At 47.9% G+C, this 21,959-nt stretch overlaps 1 protein-coding gene across 2 annotated transcripts in view; it reads right to left on the bottom strand.

Annotated features, from left to right (window-relative positions):
* The window catches only part of NECAB2 (N-terminal EF-hand calcium binding protein 2), a 53,876-nt gene that overhangs the window by 17,262 nt on the left and 14,655 nt on the right, over nt 1-21,959 (bottom strand). For both annotated transcript variants that reach the window (XM_042834721.1, XM_042834722.1), the window contains exon 3: nt 8,872-8,980. In XM_042834721.1, coding sequence (XP_042690655.1) covers nt 8,872-8,980 — 109 coding nt within the window. The remainder of the gene's footprint in view (nt 1-8,871; nt 8,981-21,959) is intronic.

Genomic DNA, 21,959 nt, shown 5'->3' with positions numbered 1-21,959 from the left:
GCAAAAATTCTTTTACAAGGATTGCTCATGTCTCCTTGGAGGCTCCATGCTCCATCCACGCAGCTCCTGCCCCCATGTCCCTTCCATGGCCAGAAGTGAGGGCTGAGCACAAGGCCAGGGCGCAATGCAGACACTGTGTTCTGGCAGCAATACTGCCTCTCCTGCTGATGATAAAACAAACCTGGGCAATGTTTCAGGGTGGGGAGGATTAATCACCGTACTGTTTCAATCATGCTCATCCAACAGCACGAAGTGTTGAGTTTCCTTTTCCTTTTAGGGAATAACTGACAAAACATAAAGAACACTGTTTGCTTAAAGAGTTCTTCCTGCTGCTGCATTTCAGGGCCAGGTCAGCTCCTGGCTCCCTCAGCACACTGACTGCTACATAGCCACACACATCCACCAAGGGATATACTAATGCCCTAGTGCCAGCCTGCTCTGTGCGTGCCTCACACACCTCCCAGCCACAGAACACGATTCCTTACCCAAAACAGCCAATCTGTGCCAGAAATAGGGTGGTCAGGACCCCAACTACCTTCCTCCCATCCTTGGAAGCAGAAGACAAAGCCACCACTTATTCCCAATGCATTCTGTCTGCCCCTTTAAATCTTGGGAGAACCACGTTTGCCAGGCAGTGAACAACAACTTCTGCCTCCACTTGGCCACAGACAGCCAGGACCTCCAACCTCCTTCTTGCAAAATTAAAACTCTCAGGACAGTCATAAAAACTCTGAGCATGAGGAAGGAACACAATAAAATGCCTGCTTACAGTGCAAGTGACGGCCTGGAAAAACAGATTGATGCTACACGCTGATTTACTGAGCCTGATCCTAAGAAAAGCCGTCACCTTAAAGAAAACAGACACTGAACTTTCTGAAGTCTTGGTGTGTGCCAAACCTCTAATAAATTGCATGTAAATCCTCCTTTTTCTTTTTTTTTTTTTTTTTTTGACAGATGATTTGATCTTGAAAACATCACTGCGCACAACTGAACCAAGAGAAGGCAGGTTTAATTGCAACCTACAGGTAACTCCCAGGAGGAGGGATGACACTTTGACATTGATTAAACCTCAGATTATTTTCCTGTGTACTGCAGGGAACACCTTTCAGGAGGGGTGCCCACACTGAATACAGGCTGCCTGTCCCCTGCCTGATATGACTGCTCAGCTTCCAGCTGTGGAGGACAGAGAAGGGCTGTGTGTACCCATCTGATCAAGTGAGAGGTTGCTTATCCATGTTTTTATCTTCAACTTATATTTTTTTTAGCTCAGTGTTTAAACCAAAGCATTAAATGAAAACCAATGAAACACTCTCCCTATTTTTGGGCAGAGGGGTTCTCTGATTTTGCACAAACTGGTAGTGGTACCAATCACCGATCTCTTTTGGGATGAAGAAACAGAATCACAGAATCACTGAGGTTGGAGAAGACCTCTCACGTCCCCAAGTCCAACCCCAGCCCACCCCCACCGTGCCCACTGCCCACGTCCCTCAGTGCCACATCCCTACAGCTCCGGGACACCCCCAGGGACGGTGTCTCCCCCCATCCTTGGGCAACTGTGCCACTGTGTCACTGCTCTTGGAGAGAAGGAATTGTTCCCAATACCCAACCTGACCCTCAACGTGAGGCCATCACTCTCACCCTGTCGCCGTTACCTGGGAGCAGAGGCTGACATCCTCTCCCACAGCCTCCTGTCAGGGCTGCAGAGCTCTGTCCTGAGCTCCTCTTCTCCACGCTGACCCACCCCATTCACTCCCACAGCGCTGTGCTCAGACCCCTCACAGCTCTGCTCCCTTCCCTGGACACAATCCACGACCTCCATGTGTTTCCTGTAGTAAGGGGCCCAAAATTGAACATAGCACTTGAGATGTGGCCTCACCAGTACCAAATACAAAGGGAAATGTGTAACACTCTGCCTGTTTCTGCTTGATACATCAGTCTGTACTCACCGGATGTGATTTCATGAGATGAACAGCTCTCATTAACTAATGCAGTGCCACCCACCACATGCCAGCAGTGCAATCCTCTGCACTCGGCCTTCTCATCTCAGCTGTCTGCAGTCTTATGCTGGCAATACAATGCATTTTTTCTTGCTTTTTCAAATATTTTCTTACATTCTCAAAACCATGGCTGCAAGGAATAGAGGAAGGACTCTGAGTAGCAGAGATGAAGGTTGGGATCCACTGCATACAGCCTGCAGGGAGCCAGCTGGAGAGCAAAGAACACCCTCCTGGCTTTTTAACCCATACCTTCGTTTCTCATGTGCTTCTCCTTCCACTAAAAAAGATCATGTTTTCTCCTGGTTCAGCTTCTGGGCAGCTGGTACTCCCCCCAGCAGCAGCCAGATGCCCTCACTTCTTCAGAGAAAGCACATGGATAAATACACAGCACTGGAGTTTGAACCAAAAAGCTGCAATCTCTCTGAATGCCTGCATGACTCAAACACAAGCAGCTGGTTAGAACCAGATATCTTAGTCACTTCTGTTTTTAAGGCAAGACCATGGTGTTTTTCTGTTATCTGGAAAAAGAAACATCTGATGCAGAGCAGCCCCCAAAAATATGAAAAATATGAAGTCAAGCTCCAGTTCCAGCTGGGAAACTGGTTGGTGACACTGCTTGTGATGTCAGCACAGCAAAGACTGCCCACAGTCCTCGTGCTGCTGCTGTGTTAGCTGGGCTCTGCCATACAGAGGCCGCTTGGGAATGCCTGGAGGCAGCATTAGAGATAGCAACATACACTCAAATGTCTTTTCAGATGACCTCCTGCTGTTTTTACAGCTTCATGTCCCTCCTGAGGACATTCCCAGTGAGCTGAGCACCAATGTTGGCACCAAGCATTCCTTCACTCCAAGGAGAAGTTCAGCACAGTGCGGACTATGCAAGAAAGTTGCAGTCACAGAGAACAGCCTAGAGCTCAGAAACATCTTCTACAAAGCCCACCAAGTGCCCAGGCTGCTGAGAGCCAGAAATCAGATCCAGACATATAATTTTCATGCATTCATTTTGTCCCTTTCCGAAGGGACTGGAACTCTCTCTTGAATAGGTTAATCAAAATCTTAGCTGATTATGTGAGCTGTAGTTTCTTTCCCAGCGAGCTAATTGAGAACATTCAATATACAGAAATTAAGTTGGTTTCAGTGAGTACATCCATCTCTGCAAATGTGGGCTTTAGCTTCCAGACAAAACCAGCACTACACTGAATCAGGCTTGCAATGCAAACAGACAAGACTAGGGAAGGAAAAACAGGAAAAAACACTCAATTATAATGAACATTCCTTGCCCCCAAAGCAGAAGGGCTTTCTGTTCAGATCTGGGAGGACAGCTCGGCCCCTCTCTGCCTCAGTGCCCCCTCATCAGATGGATGCAGACCTCAAGCAAATCTGGGGAAGGCAAAATGTGGGTGGTAACAGAACCAAGAAACACAATGCCAGGAGCCTGAGAAACCCTGGCTGCTGCGGAATGAGAGGTACCAGGGCTGTCCAGGTGCTGGCCAGACTGTGTGCTTGTCAGGCACAGAATCACAGAATCACAGAATGGGTTGGGTTGGGAGGGACCTCAAGGATCATGAAACTCCAACCCCCCGCCACGTGCAGGGCCACCAATCTCCACACTTAATACTTAGGGCCCCATCCAACCTGGCCTTGAACACCTCCAGGGATGGACGGGGCATCCACAGCCTCTCTGGGCAGCTGTTCCAGCACCTCACCACTCTCATACTAAAGAACTTCCCCCTGACATCCAACCTAAATCTTCCCTCCCTCAACTTCAAACCATCTCCCCTTGTCCTGCTGTCATCTCCCCTTTCACAGAGTTGCCTCCCCTCCTGTTTGTAGGCTCCCTTTAGGTACTGAAGGCTGCAATGAGGTCACCCCGCAGCCTTCTTCTCTCCAGGCTGAACAAGCCCAGCTCCCTCAGCCTGTCTTTATAGTGGAGGTGCTGCAGCCTTCTGATCATCTTCATGGCTCTTCTCTGGACCCTCTCCAACAGCAACGTGTCTTTCTTGTACTGGGGCCTCCAGACCTGCACACAGTGCTGCAGATGGGGCCTCACAAGAGCAGAGCAGAGGGGACAATCACCTCCCTGTCCCTGCTGGCCACCCCTCTGCTGATGGAGCCCAGGATCCTATTTGCTTTCTGAGCTGCAAGAACACACTGCTGGCTCAGGTTGAATTTTTCATCCACCAGGACCCCCCAGGTCTTTCTCTGCAGGGCTGGTCTCAAGGACTGCTCCTTCCATTCTGTAAGGAGCCTCATGTTCTTGAGAGGATGGCCCTTGAGATGATGCCAAGCTCCAGTTCTGCCTGGGTTATCCCCCAGTAGAACCAAAAAGCACAGCTTCAGTTTGAACACAACAAACTTCTTTGCAAGCTGTTCTGTGACAAATATTCAGAACATGTTTTGAACATCCTTTGCCTTCATCTCCATTCTCACCAGATGCCTTATTTCTCATATACATCCCCAAATGGGAGTTTTTGGACAGCCTTCTCCTGGAGACCAGCAGCAGCTCAGATTCCCAGCAGCATCTTATGTCTCTTGTCTGTCTTCTTGGATTATTGTAGAACACTAAGCTTCACAGTCCTATGCGCTTGTACTGACTCCAACTTAAAACTGTTTGGTTCTTTTGTTATCAGTGCAATCAAACTATCAAGGAAGCAGAATTCATCCACACAAGCAATTATTTTGGTCTGGGAGCTTCTGGCTGCACACAGCCACAGCAATTAACTCCATGTCACAGCCACACATGGCATCTCACTTCTGCTCATTAGCAATAACACCATCCTTACAGCTTCTGCACAATTTAGAGCGTGCAAAATACAGATGTGTCCCATCGTGTTTGCTCTGCCTCAAGTAGCCTGCAAGCAGCTGTGGAGCTGCTGTGCCCAATAGATCTGGGCACATCTAAGCGGGCTTTGGCACAGCCCTGCACCAAGGCTACATGCTGCAGGATTCAGTGTAGGCAAAGCCCAAGCACTGTTGTTCTTGCATTTGTCACAGTCTTCCAGAAAAAGTGGAAGACTGGGGAAGCTGCTGAAGGCTTCTGAGAAGTGATACTGCTTCTGTTAATTATACTGCGTGCACGCTCCCAGCTTTTCTAGTGTTTGCCACTGGAGAGAAGAGCTCATTTAGAGAGGGTGAAGAGATAAAGCAATTAAAAGAATAGCTGTAAGCCTAGCTAGGAGGTAATGAATGGTAGTGCAGCAGAATGCTAATGCTGTGTTCTGGCTCCCTGTGAATGGACGTGTGCAGCTCATCAGAGGAGTCCTGCTCCAGTGCACACATCTCTTCCCAAAGATTCTCCTCTGCAGCTATGAAAAATGTATATGGTACAAAAGGAGTTGTTAAAATCCCCTGCTAGAGCTAAATTAGTTTGGTTAACAGGCACACCTGACCTCTCCTCTTCTGCCATGAGGGATGAGCATCACTGTGGGGATGCAGCCCTGCTGATGGAAGCCCATGGAGCATTGCTAACCCACCTCTGGGCCAGGCCCCCACATCTCCCTCCTTCCTACTTCCAGGAATGGTTTTATGGCAAGGAAAAGCTCCAGGGTACATACAAATACAATGAGACACTCAGTATTAGGACAGGATTAGGTGTCCCTCAGGGGAGTGATGCCCTTTAATATCTTCAGCAGACACATTGACAGTGAGGTCAAGTGCACCCTTAGCATGTTCAAGGACAACACCAAGCTGTGTGGTGCAGTTGATAACCTGAGAGACAGGACGCCATCCTGCCATCCAGACAGGACATCATCCAGACATAGACAGGCTTGAGAGTGGGCCCAGGAAAACCTCATGAGGTTAAACAAAGCCAAGTGCAAGGTCTACACCTGGGTTGCGGCAACCCCCACTATCTGTACAAGCTGAAGGATGATGTAAGGATGGAGCACAGCCCCCCTGAAAAGGACCTGGGGTTTCTGGTGGGTGGCAGCTGGTCATGAGGCAGCAGTGTGTCCTCACACCCACACAGCCAACCGTACCCTGGGCTGCATCCAAAGCAGTGCAGCCAGCAGGACAGGGAGGGGATGTGTCCCTCTGCTCTGTGCTGTGAGACCTCGCCTGGAGCAGTGAGGTACTAATAGAGTCTGATCCTTGGGTTCCACCACAGGGCTGCAGTGGGGCAGTGGGGGCCAGGAGAGTTACAAGCTGGCTGCAGGGTATGGTGGTATGTTCAGAAGATCTGATATCAGAGGAGCTCTGTGCTGCATGAACTCAGTCCCAAAGCCTGGGCACCTGCCTGGCTTGCACAGCTGTCCCCAGCCCCATGTTGGTAAGAGGCTGCTGCTTTCCTGGGGTGTGCAATGCACATGGGCACACTGTAGCTCTGGAGGCTGTGCCTTACAGCTGCTCCACAGCGCAGGGAGTAAACAACTGCCAATAGAGCAGCATTTCCCAAGTGAGAATGATTTCTAAAGCCTTGTTCTGCGGCTAAATCATAGACCTATATGAATATATGTATATTTAAATGTGTGTGCATATGTGCTTGTGCATTATACACATAATTTGTGCATTTTTGGTGGCACTGACATCAGCAGTAATGTATCATTACCACCCTGTTAGTTTTCAGGCAGTTCCCCATAAAGCACTGCCAAAGCCTGGGTGAGCAGCCAAGACCACAAGTGACAAATCAATCCCTGGCAGCTCTTGCTTTGCCTCCTGCTTTGAATGGGAAGAAGGAAGGTGGAAGGGAGTGTTCACCATGGAGAGGAAAACACCACTTGATCATCTCTTTTCAGCAACAGCAGGATTCTGAATATAAGTTGCCAAAAGCAATTGAAATACATGACAGATTTTTCTGTTCCTACTGCCAGATGCAATAACCAGCATGGATGAGGACAGCAGGAGGGCTCTGCTGCAGATAGGGAATTTTTCTACCTCTGCCAACACTACGCACCAAGAGTGCAATAGCAATACTGCTGTGTTTTGAGCCAAGAACTGACCCTGGAATAGGATCATGGAACACGGTGCCATCCCCTAGCTGCATCTGCACAAAGCCATGCTCCTCACTCAGGCCCATCCAGCCACATCACTGATCTCCTGGAGACTTTTCCAAGGCCATCAGGAAGAATTAAGTCCCACTAATCCCTCGGCTGCTTTTGGGTGTCTCATTTTGGTTCTGCCTTCTCCTAACTGCACCCTGTTGACAACAGGTGTGCTGGGTGCTGTGTTCCCAAAAGAGCTATGTTCCTCTGAGCCATGGCTGCTCCTGCATTATAGGCCAACCTCATCTCCCATCCACCTGCCCAACTATTCTCCTGTCCATGCCCTTCCCAACCAAACCAACTAAAGACACCAGCACAGATATGCATTTTGTCCGCACAGGTCCCCTGCTCCTAAAACTGCTCCAGGAAATCAAATCCACATTTTGCAATTCAGGTGGCGATAGCAATTAGTAACAATCAGCAGGAACACAATTTTCTTCATTTTCCACTCTAGCTGTAATGTAGTTTTGATGGCAAACTTTGCTTTGTACACCAAGCAAATTCAATGAGAAGTATGAGATGGGGGAAGTTAAAAAACAGTGTTAAAGATGAATTGAATTCCTCTTTCAAATAACAAATAATTCAAATTCAAATGGCCTTTTGGAAAGATAAACTTCATATTGTCCTCACATGCCTCAGCTTAGGATCCCACATTCTTTCTAAGCCAAATGCAAACTGGCATGCCCAGGTGATGCTATGGATATCACCTGGATAAACAGGCACACAAAGAAGGAGGCAGCATGCCTCATTCCCCTTTATGATAGTTAAAGTTATTAATGGCCCACACTTCCAAATCTCATGGCTCAAGTGTTATTTTTTTACACTAAAATCCAAGGCACTTGGCTGCTCTCACAGCATCAGCTGCAGAGGAAGCAGACTGAAGCCCCTGAAATTTCTCAAATTAATTAGCTGATGAGTAGTATGTATCACACTGGTGTCGGGCACTGCTGAGCTTGGTGGCCACTACACATGTAGGTAAGGCAGGGTCTAGAGGCTTCATTCACCTGCTAGCTGAAGGCTCTGCAATTAACCAGGCTACTATTTTTCTAAGTGCTTGCTGCACTCATTTGAAATAAGATTACTCTTTTCATCTTCTTTTCTTTGGATGGATTTTTTCTCTCTGGAGGAATAGCAGTCTCTTGGAATATGACTCAGTATTGGCTTTCATTTGAGTTTCTGAGCAGACTCATCCATGCAGGCTTTTGAAGTATGATTCCCCTTGGAAGGAGAAATAACCCAGCAAGCTGCATCTCTGTGCACAGTGGGAGCAGCCAGGTGCCTCATTGAGCCTCATCTTTGGCACACTGTAAAACCAAAGCACACTTTGCTGCCCCCCACCCAATCACATCCCTGTGGGACAGTAAGTACTGTATTGCTGTGGCATTCACCCCACGCCTGGGCTCTGTGCAGACAGAAGTATGGCCACATAGGGACAGAACAGGGCAAGGTGCCCACAGTGAGGGCTGCAGGGCTGGGAGGCAAAGAAAGCGGTTGGTCCTAAATCCTCTCTGTTTGCTGTGGGCAAGACAGCTGGGCAGGGTGGAGCTCACACATTCACACTGTTACCTTTTACAGTGCAGCAAAGCTTTTAAATGGAGTGGAAAAGCAAAAGGGCCACTTAAATGTCCTCACAGCTAATACCAAGCATCACTTCAGATATCACAGAGATCAAACTGCATGAAAGAAAACAGCCTGGAAAACAAAAACAAACACACACACACAAAAAAAAAAAACGAAAAAACAAAACACAAAGAGAAAAGGAGCCACCACAAAGAGACACAGACCCAGCAGAAATGGAGACTTTGCAATGTTTGGCAAAAGGGACTGCATGCCTGCATCCCCTCTGCGGCATCCAAACACCGTGTGCCCTGCTCTGTGGGATGGGGGGAACTTACTTCGTGTTGTCTGAGTCGATGGTGTGGAACAGCTTCTCGAGTTCCTCCTCATTGAGCGTCCCATCGGAAAAAAAGGCCTGGAACTCCTCCAGGGACAGCTTCCCATCATCTGCAAACAGCAACACACAGGGTGAGAAGGGGCAAAGTGATGTGAAACCAAGATCTGTTCCCACATGGGATCTCAGAGGGTCTCCCTGTGGTTCTGCAGGACTGCCCTGCAGGCAGAGGCTATCCACTGCATGGGGACTTCTGGGGTCTCCAGCAGCAGCAGGGACAGCTGATTGCCCCTGGTGCAGAGACACTGGCTGTTAGCAACTAATTGGGTTAATTAACCCAAAGCAAGCCCAAAGAGAAAGAGCCTGCAACCTGCATTCTAAAACTTAATTACATAAAATAAATGGAGGAACATTTTGCTTGCCATATGTTCAGGATGCTCACTAAGGGATGTTTAACACACACAGAATGCGCCCGGGCTGGGCTTAGTGACAGACCCTGCAGTACCACCTCCATTCCATCTTCTCCAACACCAGACTGGACAGAAATACAAAATAGTAGCTAACAAACATAGCATAGCACATTTTGCTTTAGCTGCCAACTGTTTAAACACATAAGGGCTGTGTAACCTTAACGTTGTGCCTTTGCTTCGGCAGGGAGGTGGTGACGTACAGGATCCATCTGCCTGGCCATACGGGACAGCTCACAGTGCCTGCTTGGCAGAGCTGCAGCACACAAAGGAATTGTGGAATTACAGAATCATTAAGGTTGGAAAGACCACTAAGATCACCAAGTCCAAACACCAACACATCCCCACCATAACACTGAGTCACGTCACTCAATGTGACATCTCCATGTTTCTTGAACAATCCGGGGATGGTGACTCCACCTTCTCTCTGGGCAGCTGTGCCAGTGTCTCACCAGGTATTGGAAGAATGAGATTTTTTCCCCTAATATCCAACCTGAAAGTCCTCTGGTGCAACTTAAAGCCATCAGCTCCGGTCCTACTGAAGGAGTCACAAGGCGGAGGTTTAGCTGTGCTCTCCTGGCACCAAGAGCTGGAGCAGCAAGCAGCAAGCTCGCTGGCAAACTCCTTCTCACAGGTTTGTGTTGATGCCCCCTCCAGCCATGTGTACTGGGGTACTTTACCATCCTCACCTCCAGACTTGTGGGGTGGCCCTAAAGATGAAGATAGCTGCTGTCTGTGGGAAAGGCACTCTGCTCCCAGCTCAGATCAAAAAATAACCTCCAGCTGTAAAGGTCTGGCTACATGTCAGCTACTGCCAGGAATTCGGCCATTCGCAGCCTCAGAAGGTTGTAGACTGGAAATGTCGACAACTTTGCAGCAGGAGAATGATAAATATATAAATGATATAAATGATATCTTCATTTATTATTTAATCGAATCAGCTATAAACCCTGTTGCTGCTTTTTCAGGAAACGATGCTAAAAGACAAAATTAGCCAACTTACCACATACACCTCAATAATTCTTCTCTGAACTAAATAAGTCTGCTGCTCCTAAAACAAATTTGCATTGCCAAATGCTAACCCAGTTTCGTCTGCCTGACACAGATGAAGTTAGAGTGATGATGAATTGATTCTCAGATATCTGTTTAATTGGCAATTACAAAAGGAACACAGCAGGAGAACAAAATCTCAAACAACCACAGGTGAAAAGGGTGTAATTTTCTGAGCAGAACAGTGTCTGCAGAGTGCCCTCAGCTGCATTCCTTCCCCAAAACATGAACACATTTCTGCAGAGAGGTTGCAGAATGATGGTGCACCATCCCCTCATACATTCCACGGGATCAGGGCTCACTGCCCAATGAAGTTCTGTCCCAGAGCACTGGGTACTCAGGCACTGTGGGCTTCATTCCAGCTTTGGGACAGATGCCCATCGGCAGGGAAAAGATTCAAACTTAAGAGCGTCTGGAAAAAAGTACTTTGATTAATGATAGCAGATATATGAAGGCAGAAACCAAACAATGTGGTGGGGGGAGATATTTAAGCAAGTGCTTATTGCTCAGAATATCCCAGCTGGAGCAGGCAGTGGTACTTGAATGCCAACTCAGTGGTGATGCTCTTTTGCATTTAGAGGCTGCACCCAGGGCAATGGCCCATTCCCATGAGACACATCCACCTCCGCACACAGGAGGAGCAGTGCCACCACGGTGCTCCGATTTGGTGTCCTCACCAGGAATAAGGGCTGACTGACCCTGACTGGCAACGACTAACACCAAGCTCAAAAGGATAGTATTTTTCTGTTCCAGGAGATCTGAACTGTTCTGTGCTTTTGCTGCAAACCTGAAATCAGCACTTGCTCACCTCAAAGCTATGCTTCTTCATGAAGGGCAGACAGAGTTAATCTCCCAGGAAATTCTTTATGTCGACTTGCTGAGAAAGAGAAACTGTAAAGTCAGGCAACTTTTTTCAGTAAAATGCTTTAATCTGAGTTTACAGCTCATTTGCCTCCAAAAAGTGAAAGGTGCTGGAAAGATTCAGGAAAAAGCATTTTCCTTTACCTAGTTTCTTTCTTATAACTCGTCTATTTCATTTTACTCCTCCTTAGCTTTTCCCAGGTTTATTTATCTGGTTGCAAGAGTCAGTTAGTGAGCAGCAGCCCCACAGCAGCTTGCAGCTCTGGCAGCACGGGATGGCAACATCACAGTGACGCACTGCAACAGAAACACAGCACAGATCTGTGTGCTGAAGGCTTGTTTCAGCACCAGTGTGGAAATGGCCCCATGGCGTTTAAGCACACAGAGCCCTGATGGGCGAGTGAGGGATCTAGGAGAAAAAGGAGATGACAGTAAATTTCCTTTGTTTTTTGAGACCCCACAGAATGTGAATAGGGAAATGTGTAATTTTGACTGGCAAACAGCACTGGAGACATTCATTCCCCACTAGATAACACCACCAGCAGCAGCCAGCTTAAAGCTGATTGTTCTTTAGTGCAGCTTAAATACCTGCCTGCAAACGTAGAAGATAAAAGCAAGGCAGAGTAACGAGGTCATCCCAGGGCTGCCTATCTATAATTGCAACACCGACTGGGAGCAGCATGATGCTGGAGACAGCAGACAGGGACAGTTTCGGGGAGCACGAATGATAAGAGGAAGCAGAGGGGATGGGTTGTAGGAGGTCAGATTGAAGTGGTGGAAAATCCTGTGCAGGGAGGATGGTGGCCACAACACCATGGACTCACATCTGCGATAAGAACCAGAGGAGATGCTGTGCCCCAGGAGCGGTCTTATCAACAGCCACAGCAAAGCAAGATTGTCCTGACAGCAGCAGTGTCTGCTCTCACTGAGGGTAGATACGTCTCTGGAACCTGCTTTTCCTGAAAGCTGTTGTGTGTGAGATAGGAACTCTCCAGTTGGATGAACGTCTTTCCAAGCGTTTCCACGCAGCCTACCTGCAGAAGCTCCCATGGAAGCATTTCAGCCTTTAGAATGCATTTCTGCTTTGGGTAAGAAGGGTAATAGAAAAATTGAGACTCTGCACCAATCTCATTAAACAAAGTAAGTATCTGTAAGACCCAGAGAAACCAGAGCCACTTTTTCATGCAGATGAGCCTACTAAAGGCAGGCAACCTGCTCCACCTGTTCACTGCACCTTTAAGGGGCGAATCCCAGTCCTGTGGGTCAGTACCTGAGCTGTCAGCAAGGGCGAATGTCATCAGCCAGAAATTGTGTGCGCAGGCACTGAGCGACTGAGGAAAGAGATAATTGGGCAGCAGCTGCTCTGCAATCATTCCCTCTGCAGTACAACATCTTCTTCACACTCCAGCTTCTCAACATAATTCAATCACAGGCGAAGGCCAAAGCGAATTTCCAGACACACAGAGCCATCAAAGTTAAAACTAACTAGGGAGAGGAGGGCGTGATGGAGATCATCGGGCTGCCTTGCGGGGGTTTTACGATTGCTCCATTTGTCATTGTAACAACCTGACGAGGCTGGGAGCAGCTTTGCTGCTTTCTAACCATGCAGTCAGGCTGTTCCCACCCACTGATGAAATGGGGGGTGTATAACCAAGATGTTATAATGTATAACCAAGATGTTATAATTTGTATAACCAAGATGTTATAATTGCAATATAATCAAGAAAGTAAGGCAAAGCAGACAATGATCACAAAAGAGAATAAGTGGAAGAGCTTACCCTTGGGTTGAGCTCACCAGAAGATACCAAAAGAGGGGATCTCCAGAAGAGATCCTTCCCCTCTGGTAGCCAGCTCTTAAATAGGTCCAGGAGGGGTGGAGCCAGGCTCCACCCCTTCCGGCAGCACAGGTGAATTGCCTTCACCTGTGCTCCTCTGGCTGACTCAAGGCTCACCTCAGGTGATTAATCAGAGGTTCAGGCCGTGACTCAGCAGTTCCCATACAGGGGGAAATGAAGCCAGCGTCATAAATCATCCAAAATACAGCAAATGTGTTGGCTGAGTATTTGGAAATTCACTCGGAGATACAAAGAGCTTAAAGCAACTACAAAGCAAGATTCTGTTTGCTAAGTCCAGTTGGAACTGCTCATATATTACCTAGAAATATTAGAAATACATTTTGTACCTTATTTTTATTACTGTATGATCACTAAAATGCTTCAGTCCTGCTTAATACTCAAACTCCAACAGAACTATGGGTAAGAAAATCAGATTATTGTGACCTGTGAACAAAAACAACTGCTCTTTTTTCTTTTCTTCCTCTGAGTTATGTGTAGGTACAGAGGCCAGCAAGCACATGGCGTGCCTTCAGAATGGGACCCTTCATCCACCTGAGGTCAGCGGGAGGAAGAAGTAAATTGCTAGGATTATGGTAATTTCCCAGTGAAAAGAATGCTCTAAATGACTCCAAAATCACCTTTTTGCTCATGGCAGTTAGCTAACACCCAGCCCAGATGCTTTGCCAAGGGATGACACCAGGCTGAGTGATGCATAGATGTCCTGGGGCCAGAATGGTGTTCCTACCACCACCGAGTTCTGTTTGAAGCACTTCTGTATGTTTCCTAATGGTGACTGTGGCTGCTGATGGGAGTTGTTCCCATACAATGCTCTCACATCTGGAGATTTTTACTTCCTGTTTCTTCTCTCTCTGCACTCAGAGCATTCCATAGAGAGACAGAACTCACAAAATAGCAGAGGACATCCCCCAGACAGACAGCCCATTCCGTCTCGAGTTATTTACCCCAGCAACGAAGATCAGCTCCCCTTCAGAAACTTAAGGTACTTCACATCAAAACAAATTTCATTACAAAACCTATTTAGTAAGTTTTGTTCTTTTGCTTTCTGCTCTGCAGCAGATCGTAGAAACATAGAATCACAGAATTATGGGATGGCTTGAGTTGGATGGGACCTTGAAAACTATAGTTCCAACCCCCCTGCTGTGGGCTGGGTGCCCCCACCAGGCTGCCCAGAGCTCCATCCATGGCCTTGGGTCCCACTGCCCACTGAGTAAAAAAAAAAATTCTTCTAATACCTAATTTAAATCTAAATCCTTAATGTCCTATCACTATCAGACCATGTAAAAAGTCTTAACCTCTTTAATGACCTCTTTGTTGGTGAGCACAGATGTAGTAATGCTTCTCTGGTTGGTCTGTCCAATACCTGGGTCAGAAAGTTATCGTCAAGACTCCAGGTGTCTCCTAGATGGCTTGCAGCTCACTGTGTTATTTTCCCAGCAGACATACAAATGGTTGAAATTCCCATCAGGATGAGAGCCTGTGAGTGCATTGCCTGTTGTAGCTGAAGCATGAAGGCCGCATCAACTGGCTCCCTTGACCAGGTGGCCCCAACAAACAGTTGAACTTTCTTGGTCTGGTCCCTAGTTTTAACTCACAAACTCTCAACCTGTTGGTGACAGTTTTTTGGCTCTTCACAGTCTATCCACTTCTTAACACAGAGGGCAACTCCCCCACCCTCCTTCCCTCCATCTCTCCTCCCGTCCCTCTCTCCTCTGTTGCTCTTGATTGCAGTGTTCCAGCTGTATGATTTGCCACACCACATTTCTGTGATAGCAATTAGACCATAGCTTCCTAATTGCACTGTGGCTTCCCATTCCCCTCCTTATTTCCCACGCTGTATGACTGGAGCAGAGGCGTTTCAGCTGGGCTATCAGCTGTGTTACCTTCTTGGAGGAGTTCTCCCAGATTCCTTCGGGACAAATCTGAGGTGCTCCCCTACCTAGTAGTAGGTGCTCACCTACTACTTCCAGAAGTGACAGTGTTCCTCAATCCTTCTCTGTTACTTAAAAGTCCATTCCCTTCCTGCATCAAATCTAGTTTACAGCTCTGGTGATGAGCCCAGCCGGCTTGCTGCTCAGAACATTCTTGCCCCTCCTGGTCAGTTGTGTCTGATCTGATGTCAACATTACAGGGCTATCAAAGGATTGAAACTTGTCTGAGGTTATAGTACCCAAAACCCCAAGCATGACACCATCCTCACAGCCACTCACTCATCTGGCCTGTTTTCCTCCTCCTGCCCAGTGACCAACCAGTAGGATGGAAGAGAAATTCCTGTATTCCCAAACCCTTCAACACTATCATGGGACATAAGGTCTCTTTTAATATTTTGTAATTTCCTCGTTGCAGCCTCCTGTGACCCAATCTGAATGAGCAGAAGCAGCGGACAGCAGTCCCCTCACTTTGTCGTACCCAGTCACCTCTTCTTGAAGTCAAAAATGCGGCCCCCGACAGGCAGCAAAACTCTCTGGAGAGATTATCCAAGCAGCAAACAGGAGCCTCAGTGCCTTGCAGAGGAACCCCCAGTCACTAACATCCTTCTCCTGAGTCCTTGCTTGGACCAATTTAAAGTGGCTGCTTGTTCCTAGGTCTGATACATTATCCTCATCCTGTCCTCTTTCCATATCCAGAGTCCTATACTTGTTGCTCAGGGGCACTTTGGGCCAAGGGCAGACTACTCCTTTCTGCTCTGAGAAGAACGAGGGTCCAGTTTCCCTTGTCTTAATGTTTCTGTGGTCTGTATCCTCAAAGTCTGAAGCTGGCTTACTTCCTTCCCTTGCACACGCAGCAGCGTGGCTGGCAATCTTCCCTTTGGGACACGGCCTGGGTAAAATGCAGACTTCCTTATAGTCAGACAGCTGGACCTCATTCACCAGCAATGCCAGGCACCCAGCAGTGCCCATTAGCATGCCAGCACAGTCACCAAGCTGTTCAGCCTTCATCTTCAAATCAAGCCTTTTGTCGTCCTGGAATTAGAAGTAATTTTGAAATTAGTTCTAATGGGAGCTATAGATAGAAATCAAATGTAGGCTGGTAGGCAGGAGACATGCAAGAGGGATGGAGCACACGGTCTCCTGCTGCCTTTTGTTAAGGTTTTACTGCTTCTGATTTTCCAGATAACCCTTACCCTGCTGTAACTAGCTGATTTAAATGTGCTTTTTTTTCTTGCTCTCACTCCATATCCTGGCTTTGGATATCACGCCATCGTTCTTCCAAACACAATCTACACAAATCCCCATTCTTTCATTATTTAAATGCTAGGATCAGCCTTTGCCAGTGTACAAACAGCCTGGTCATAGTGCAATTGCTGCTTAGTACACTAGTAGCCTACAGAGCTGCCTTAACCCATCATTGTGCTGCAGAAAAACAGGAGATGAAGTAGCTCAGGCCTGTTGGTAACTGATCCTGCTGCAGAAATCCCAGCAGCTGTATATTCTGACCTCAAATCTCCCTGCTTCCACTTAAGGTAACGTTCTCCCAAGAAAACCTTGCTTAAAAAAACAGAACTCATCTCCTGCAGCGCCTTAAAGCTAACTGTTCTGCAGGGAGAATTCACTAGCCATGGGAAATATGCTAAAAGTCAATAGCAGGAGAAAATCTAATATTTGAACAGGTATATCAGAATATGAAGTACCATAGTTGTTCGCTACCTGTTCAACAAATAGTTCATTTTTATGCATTAACAAACCATTACCCTTCTCATTAACTGCTGCTCTTTTCCTTCCCAAATGTGCAGATGAAGCACTAGAGCTTTTGGCTGTAGACAAATTAGCAGGAAATTACAGAGGATTACAGAGCTACAAACTCCTTGCTTTCTGCAGCCCCATGGAGGAATAACCAGATTGCACTGGCAGCACCGCTGATTTTCCACCCAGCTAACAAGCTGTGCAGGGATGAAGGCAGTCAATTAAACTTATTTGGAAAGCAGATCTCCATTTGCATTCTCAGAAAGCAGGAGTTAGCCTCGTGCAGTGCCATCTGCAGCAGACAGGACATCCAGCTCCTTGAGCTCTTGAAAGCTAATGGTCCCCAAATCCCTATTACAAGCTCTAAAACAAACTGCTGCTCCTGTCCAACGGTCCCTCTCCCATTGGTTCCTTTGTCCATGGCCAAACCTCCTCCAGACACATCAGTTTGGAGGTTTCCTTTACTCCATGACTCAGCAGAGCCTCTGGATCCCATGGATTTGTAGGGCACTTGCTCCTAAATTTATGCTCTCCCTTAATAAACCTTCTTACCCTCTCAGATATTCTCACAGCCAAACATCTGCCCAATGCCCAGCCCCAGCCCTATGCCTAGCTCCAGCCCTATGCTGAATTCCAGCACCAGCCCTATCTGTGGTAGGCACCAGTGCTATTCTCAGTGCCAGACCTATGCTCATCATCAGCTCTGTGCCAAGCTCCAGCCCTATGCTCAGCTCCAGCCCTGTGCTTAGCATCCCCTGCGACTCAGCCTGGCTGGAATCGGAGCCCCAGCTCTGCCAGAGGTATTTAATGTCTCTAAGCCAGCAGTATGCAGACCTTTCCAGGCGCTTTCATCTGTTTGCTTTGCAAAGCAGCTGAGCACCACAGAAGTAGAGCATCCCTGCAGGGAAGGCACATCTGCTCTGGAAAGATTGCAAAGAGAAACAAAACAAAACAAATATTAATTCCTGCTCCAGCAAATTTAACAAGCACATCTTTAATCACATTCTTTCTCAACTTCCTTTTAACAAAAGTACAGCAATCATATCTTCTCTGTTTATTTTTTTACCAGTGGATCATTTCAAATTAGGGAAAAAAAATAAACAGGACCGTTATCAGGCTTTCCAGCTTTAAGCAAGTAGAAGGATGTTTCAATGCATTTTCCCCAATTACACATAAAACAGCATCCCATGGTGAGGAGCAGGAGCCTCTGCAGCACCAAACTGCACCAGGAGAGCCCAGACCCCCACAGCTCGGCACTGCCAACTGCAAGGAAAATGCAAAAACAATCCCACAGAAATCTACCTCCTGTGATTTCTCACAGCAAATCGAGAACCACGGATACATAAACCCCCAAGTATCCAATGCAACTGCTCTATTGCAGGCTCCCTTCTGCCCTGCTCTTTGGAATATTCATCTCTGCCACTGCTTGTTAAAATTATCCTATTGGAGAGCGGGTTTCAGTGCAGTCTTTGTGAATTTTTAATGTCCTGTGCTACTCAGCTTTTGCTGAATCCATGCTTTTTCCACAGAGCAGCACTTCCATGTGCCTTGCCCTCCCCTCCCAGCACAGCTCTGTCATCAGGCTGGACACAGGGAATGCTGCTCCCTTCCCTTCTTCCTCCTTTACCATTTCCCCTTGTTCTGCTGAAGAGTCATCCCCTTCTTTCTTACAGCCCCTTTAGATGCTGAAGGCTGCTCTCAGCTCTCCCTTCTGCATGCTGCACAGCCCCAGCTCTCAGCCTGTCCCTGTAGGGAGGTGCTCCATCCCTCGGGTCATTTCTGTGGCCCTCCTCTGGATGCTCTCCAACAGGTCCATGTCTTTCTGTACTGAGCACTCCCATCTGGACGCAGCACTCCAGGCAAGGTCTCACAGCACAGAGCAGAGGGGCACATCCCCTCCCTGCCCTGCTGGCTGCACTGCTTTGGATGCAGCCCAGGGTACGGTTGGCTGTGTGGGTGTGAGGGCACACTGCTGCCTCATGTCCAGCTGCCACCCACCAGTACCCCCAGGTCCTTTTCAGGGGGGCTGTGCTCCATCCTTAAATCCTCCAACATGAAATGGTAGTGAGGGCTACTATGCCCCAGGTACAGAACTTGCACGTGTCATTGCTGAACCTCATGAGGTTCTCCTGAACCCACTGCTCAGCACTGTGATGCTCCAGAGCTTACTACATGAACTACATGAACTCCTTTGAGCCTTCTTCTCCTTCCTTAAAGTTTGCAGTGCCGGGGCACACCAATGTGCCCATGTTGTGCTCTGTGGATACACTCTGAACCTTCCTCTGTTTCCACACTCTCATCAAACACTGCGCCTCCAGACTGGCTCAGTGCACAGAGGGGTGGGTGACCTTAGCAGAACTGGTGAGCTGCTCTGCCACCTGGACTGTACACACCTGTCTTTTTCATCTACAAAGAAAAGGACCCAAGGATGATATGGGGTATGGCAAATACAGTGCAATCTCTACAAAAACAATGTTGCTGCAGAGGGTCTCAGTACTGTACAGATCTCCTGCAAGACCTGAAGCACGTAGAGATATCAGTGGCCAAGGGGACTTTGGGCACTCCCCTGCTTGCTTCGTCCCAGCAAGACCCCACTGAGCACGTCTCAGGATGCTTTGTGATGCTGTTCCCTTCTGGGGAAATCCCAGCAAACATCCCAGCCAGGCAGAGTGCTGGGGGCTTAGGGCTTGGTACCACCCTTCATAGAAAACCTCTGATGGAGGGCTCTGATTTTGCCACAGGAGATAATGTATTTACACCCTAATTAAAGAGAAGGTCTTCTCCTGGAGCACATTGGCATACTTCTGCAGAAAGGAGCTCACCCAGCCCCAGTTTCCTGCCTGCCAGCCCCTGCATCAAGCACTGTGCAGGACTGCGAGGAGCATTTAATCCCCATTCCTCTATAAAAGGATCAAAATGCTCAGCAGGTTGGTAATTCAAAGGTTCAGCCATCCAACCTTCATGTATCAGAGCAAAAAATACACACTGTGGGCTTGAAACTGGAATATTAAAACTGTAGAAGGTCGGAGGCAAAAGGGAAAAAACCCTGCTTATACAATGCCACGAGGGACCAGTGCTGTTCTGTAGTGATTTATGATGTAAGAAAGCTGCTTGCTTTCATGTTGCCGCGGTTATTCAGCCTCTCGCTGCATGAATACATTTGCTTGGTTCAGTGAGAGGCTCAGAGAAAGCACACAGGAAGGAAGAGATCAGCTCTAGGATCCAGAATTCTGGTTCATGATTTCTAAAACAAGGCAGATCTCTTTGCTCAGATGATTCCTGCAGCAAAGAGCCCCAGTCTGTGGACAAGGGAGGACTTCAAGGGGAAATGGTTTTAAACTGAGACAGGAGATTTGGGTTAGATATTAGGAGGAAGTTTTTCACCTAGAGGGTGGTGAGGCACTGGAACATGTTGCCCAAGGAGGCTGTGGATGCCCCATCCCTGCAGGCATTCAAGGCCAGGCTGGATATGGCTCTGGGCTGGTCTGCTGGTTGGTGACCTGCACACAGCACGGGGTTGGAACTGGATGAGCATTATGGTCCTTTGCAACCCAGGCCATTCTGTGATTCTATGATGACTCAGCTGGAGCGGGCTGGATCCCCTCATTGGCCTTCAGTCCTCACTGTAAATGATTTTTTTTATCCCTGCTATGCACAGTCCTGCACTTATAACTTCTTACACTTCACCCTTCCTTAAGTTAATTGCTACCACAGTGCTTCCCCCTCTGGTTTTCTTAGAAATTCCTTTTTCCTGTTTCGCAGGTACTGGGTTAGAGGATGCAGCTAACAAACCTACAAACCTGGCTCCTCCCTCTGCACGCCATCGATATTTCATCTTGGTTTCAGTCTTGTGCAAGTGAGCTCTTCCTACTACAGCACGCACCTTCCCCCACTGCTTAACACGTACCAAGCACATTAATTAAAGCTGCTATCACTCCAGCTACAAAAGTATAAGACAGACCCTTTTACAAGGTGCTAGGTTTGCTCTGAACAAAGAACCCAGCACAGCCACATCTCCAGGTCCTGATCCCTATCTCTGTGAACAAAGCACAGAATGCTATCAGCTATTAATTACCAACAGCTGTCCAGTGTGCAGCAAAACAGGGCCTGTGAGGGTGAATACTCTGATTTTGGCTAATCCAGGGCTGTTTGCTGATACAAATTCAGCCTAAAAAGGAAGGAAAATCAGCCTTGCTTAATGGAGTGTGACATGCTTGAGAGCCAGCAAAGCAGTCAGCTGAAAAGGAAACATCTTGTGATGAATAGAAAACCCTTTAGAAAGGAAAATACTTATTTTCAGAGTAGTCTGCCAGCCGACCGGGTGCCAAGCTGTGGCTGTGTGACAAAGGGCATAGTCTCCCTCCCCACCGTGTGCCCATAAGATCAGTTATTCCTCTCTCTGCGGTCTGTATTATCTGGGAAAAAAGAGTGAGGGAGATAATAGGAAGAAAGATATCCCGTGATTTATAGCTGCTCCTGGCCAGCTGCCCAAACGTAGGCGGCCAGAACATATTTTCCACAATTGTCTGGCAAAAAATTGCTAGGGAATTAGAAGGATTATTTGCAGCAGTTCTGGTTTCAATTTTTGCCTTATTTAACAGCTCTAATGAACCACCTTCAATAAAGGCAGCGGGTTGCAGCAGAACATAATTAGCGGCAAAGGCAGAGCCCCCGCTCTGCATGGCAGTGGGGCGGGCAGTGGGAGTGCAGCACAGTGATTTTTCTTCACCCAGGGCTCGAGCTGAAAGGCAGAGGAGAGCCCCACTGCCAGGAGAAGGAAGAAGCACTCCATCTGCTCAGCAGTCCCAAGGGAAATCCATCGCTCGCTGAGGTCGTTCAGACCAACGTCAAGCAGTGAAACTGGATGCCACGAAGATTTAATAAAGAACCTAAAAAATGACTAACTTGAACCATGAAGCAGGAGAAGGCAGCAAGCTCTATGGCTCTCCTGCATGACAGATAAGCACACTGCTTGGCCCCGGAGCGTGTCCAGAGAAGGGCAGCAAAGATATGAGGAGTCTGAGAACAGTCCGATAGGAGCAGCTGAAGGAATGGGGTGGGTTAGTCTGCAGAAGAGAGATCAGGGGAGAACTCACGGCTCTGCAATTCCAGACAGGAGGTTGTGGTGGGGGGGGGGGGGGGGGGGGTGGAGGGACACCCTCTGAACCCAGGAAAATT

The sequence above is a fragment of the Centrocercus urophasianus genome, unplaced genomic scaffold (assembly GCF_019232065.1).
Source record: "Centrocercus urophasianus isolate 14NV4802_14NV808 unplaced genomic scaffold, USGS_Curo_1.0 seq_49, whole genome shotgun sequence".
Taxonomy (NCBI): domain Eukaryota; kingdom Metazoa; phylum Chordata; class Aves; order Galliformes; family Phasianidae; genus Centrocercus; species Centrocercus urophasianus.
Note: the sequence above shows the minus strand (reverse complement) of the source record. Positions and strands in the feature narration are given on the sequence as shown.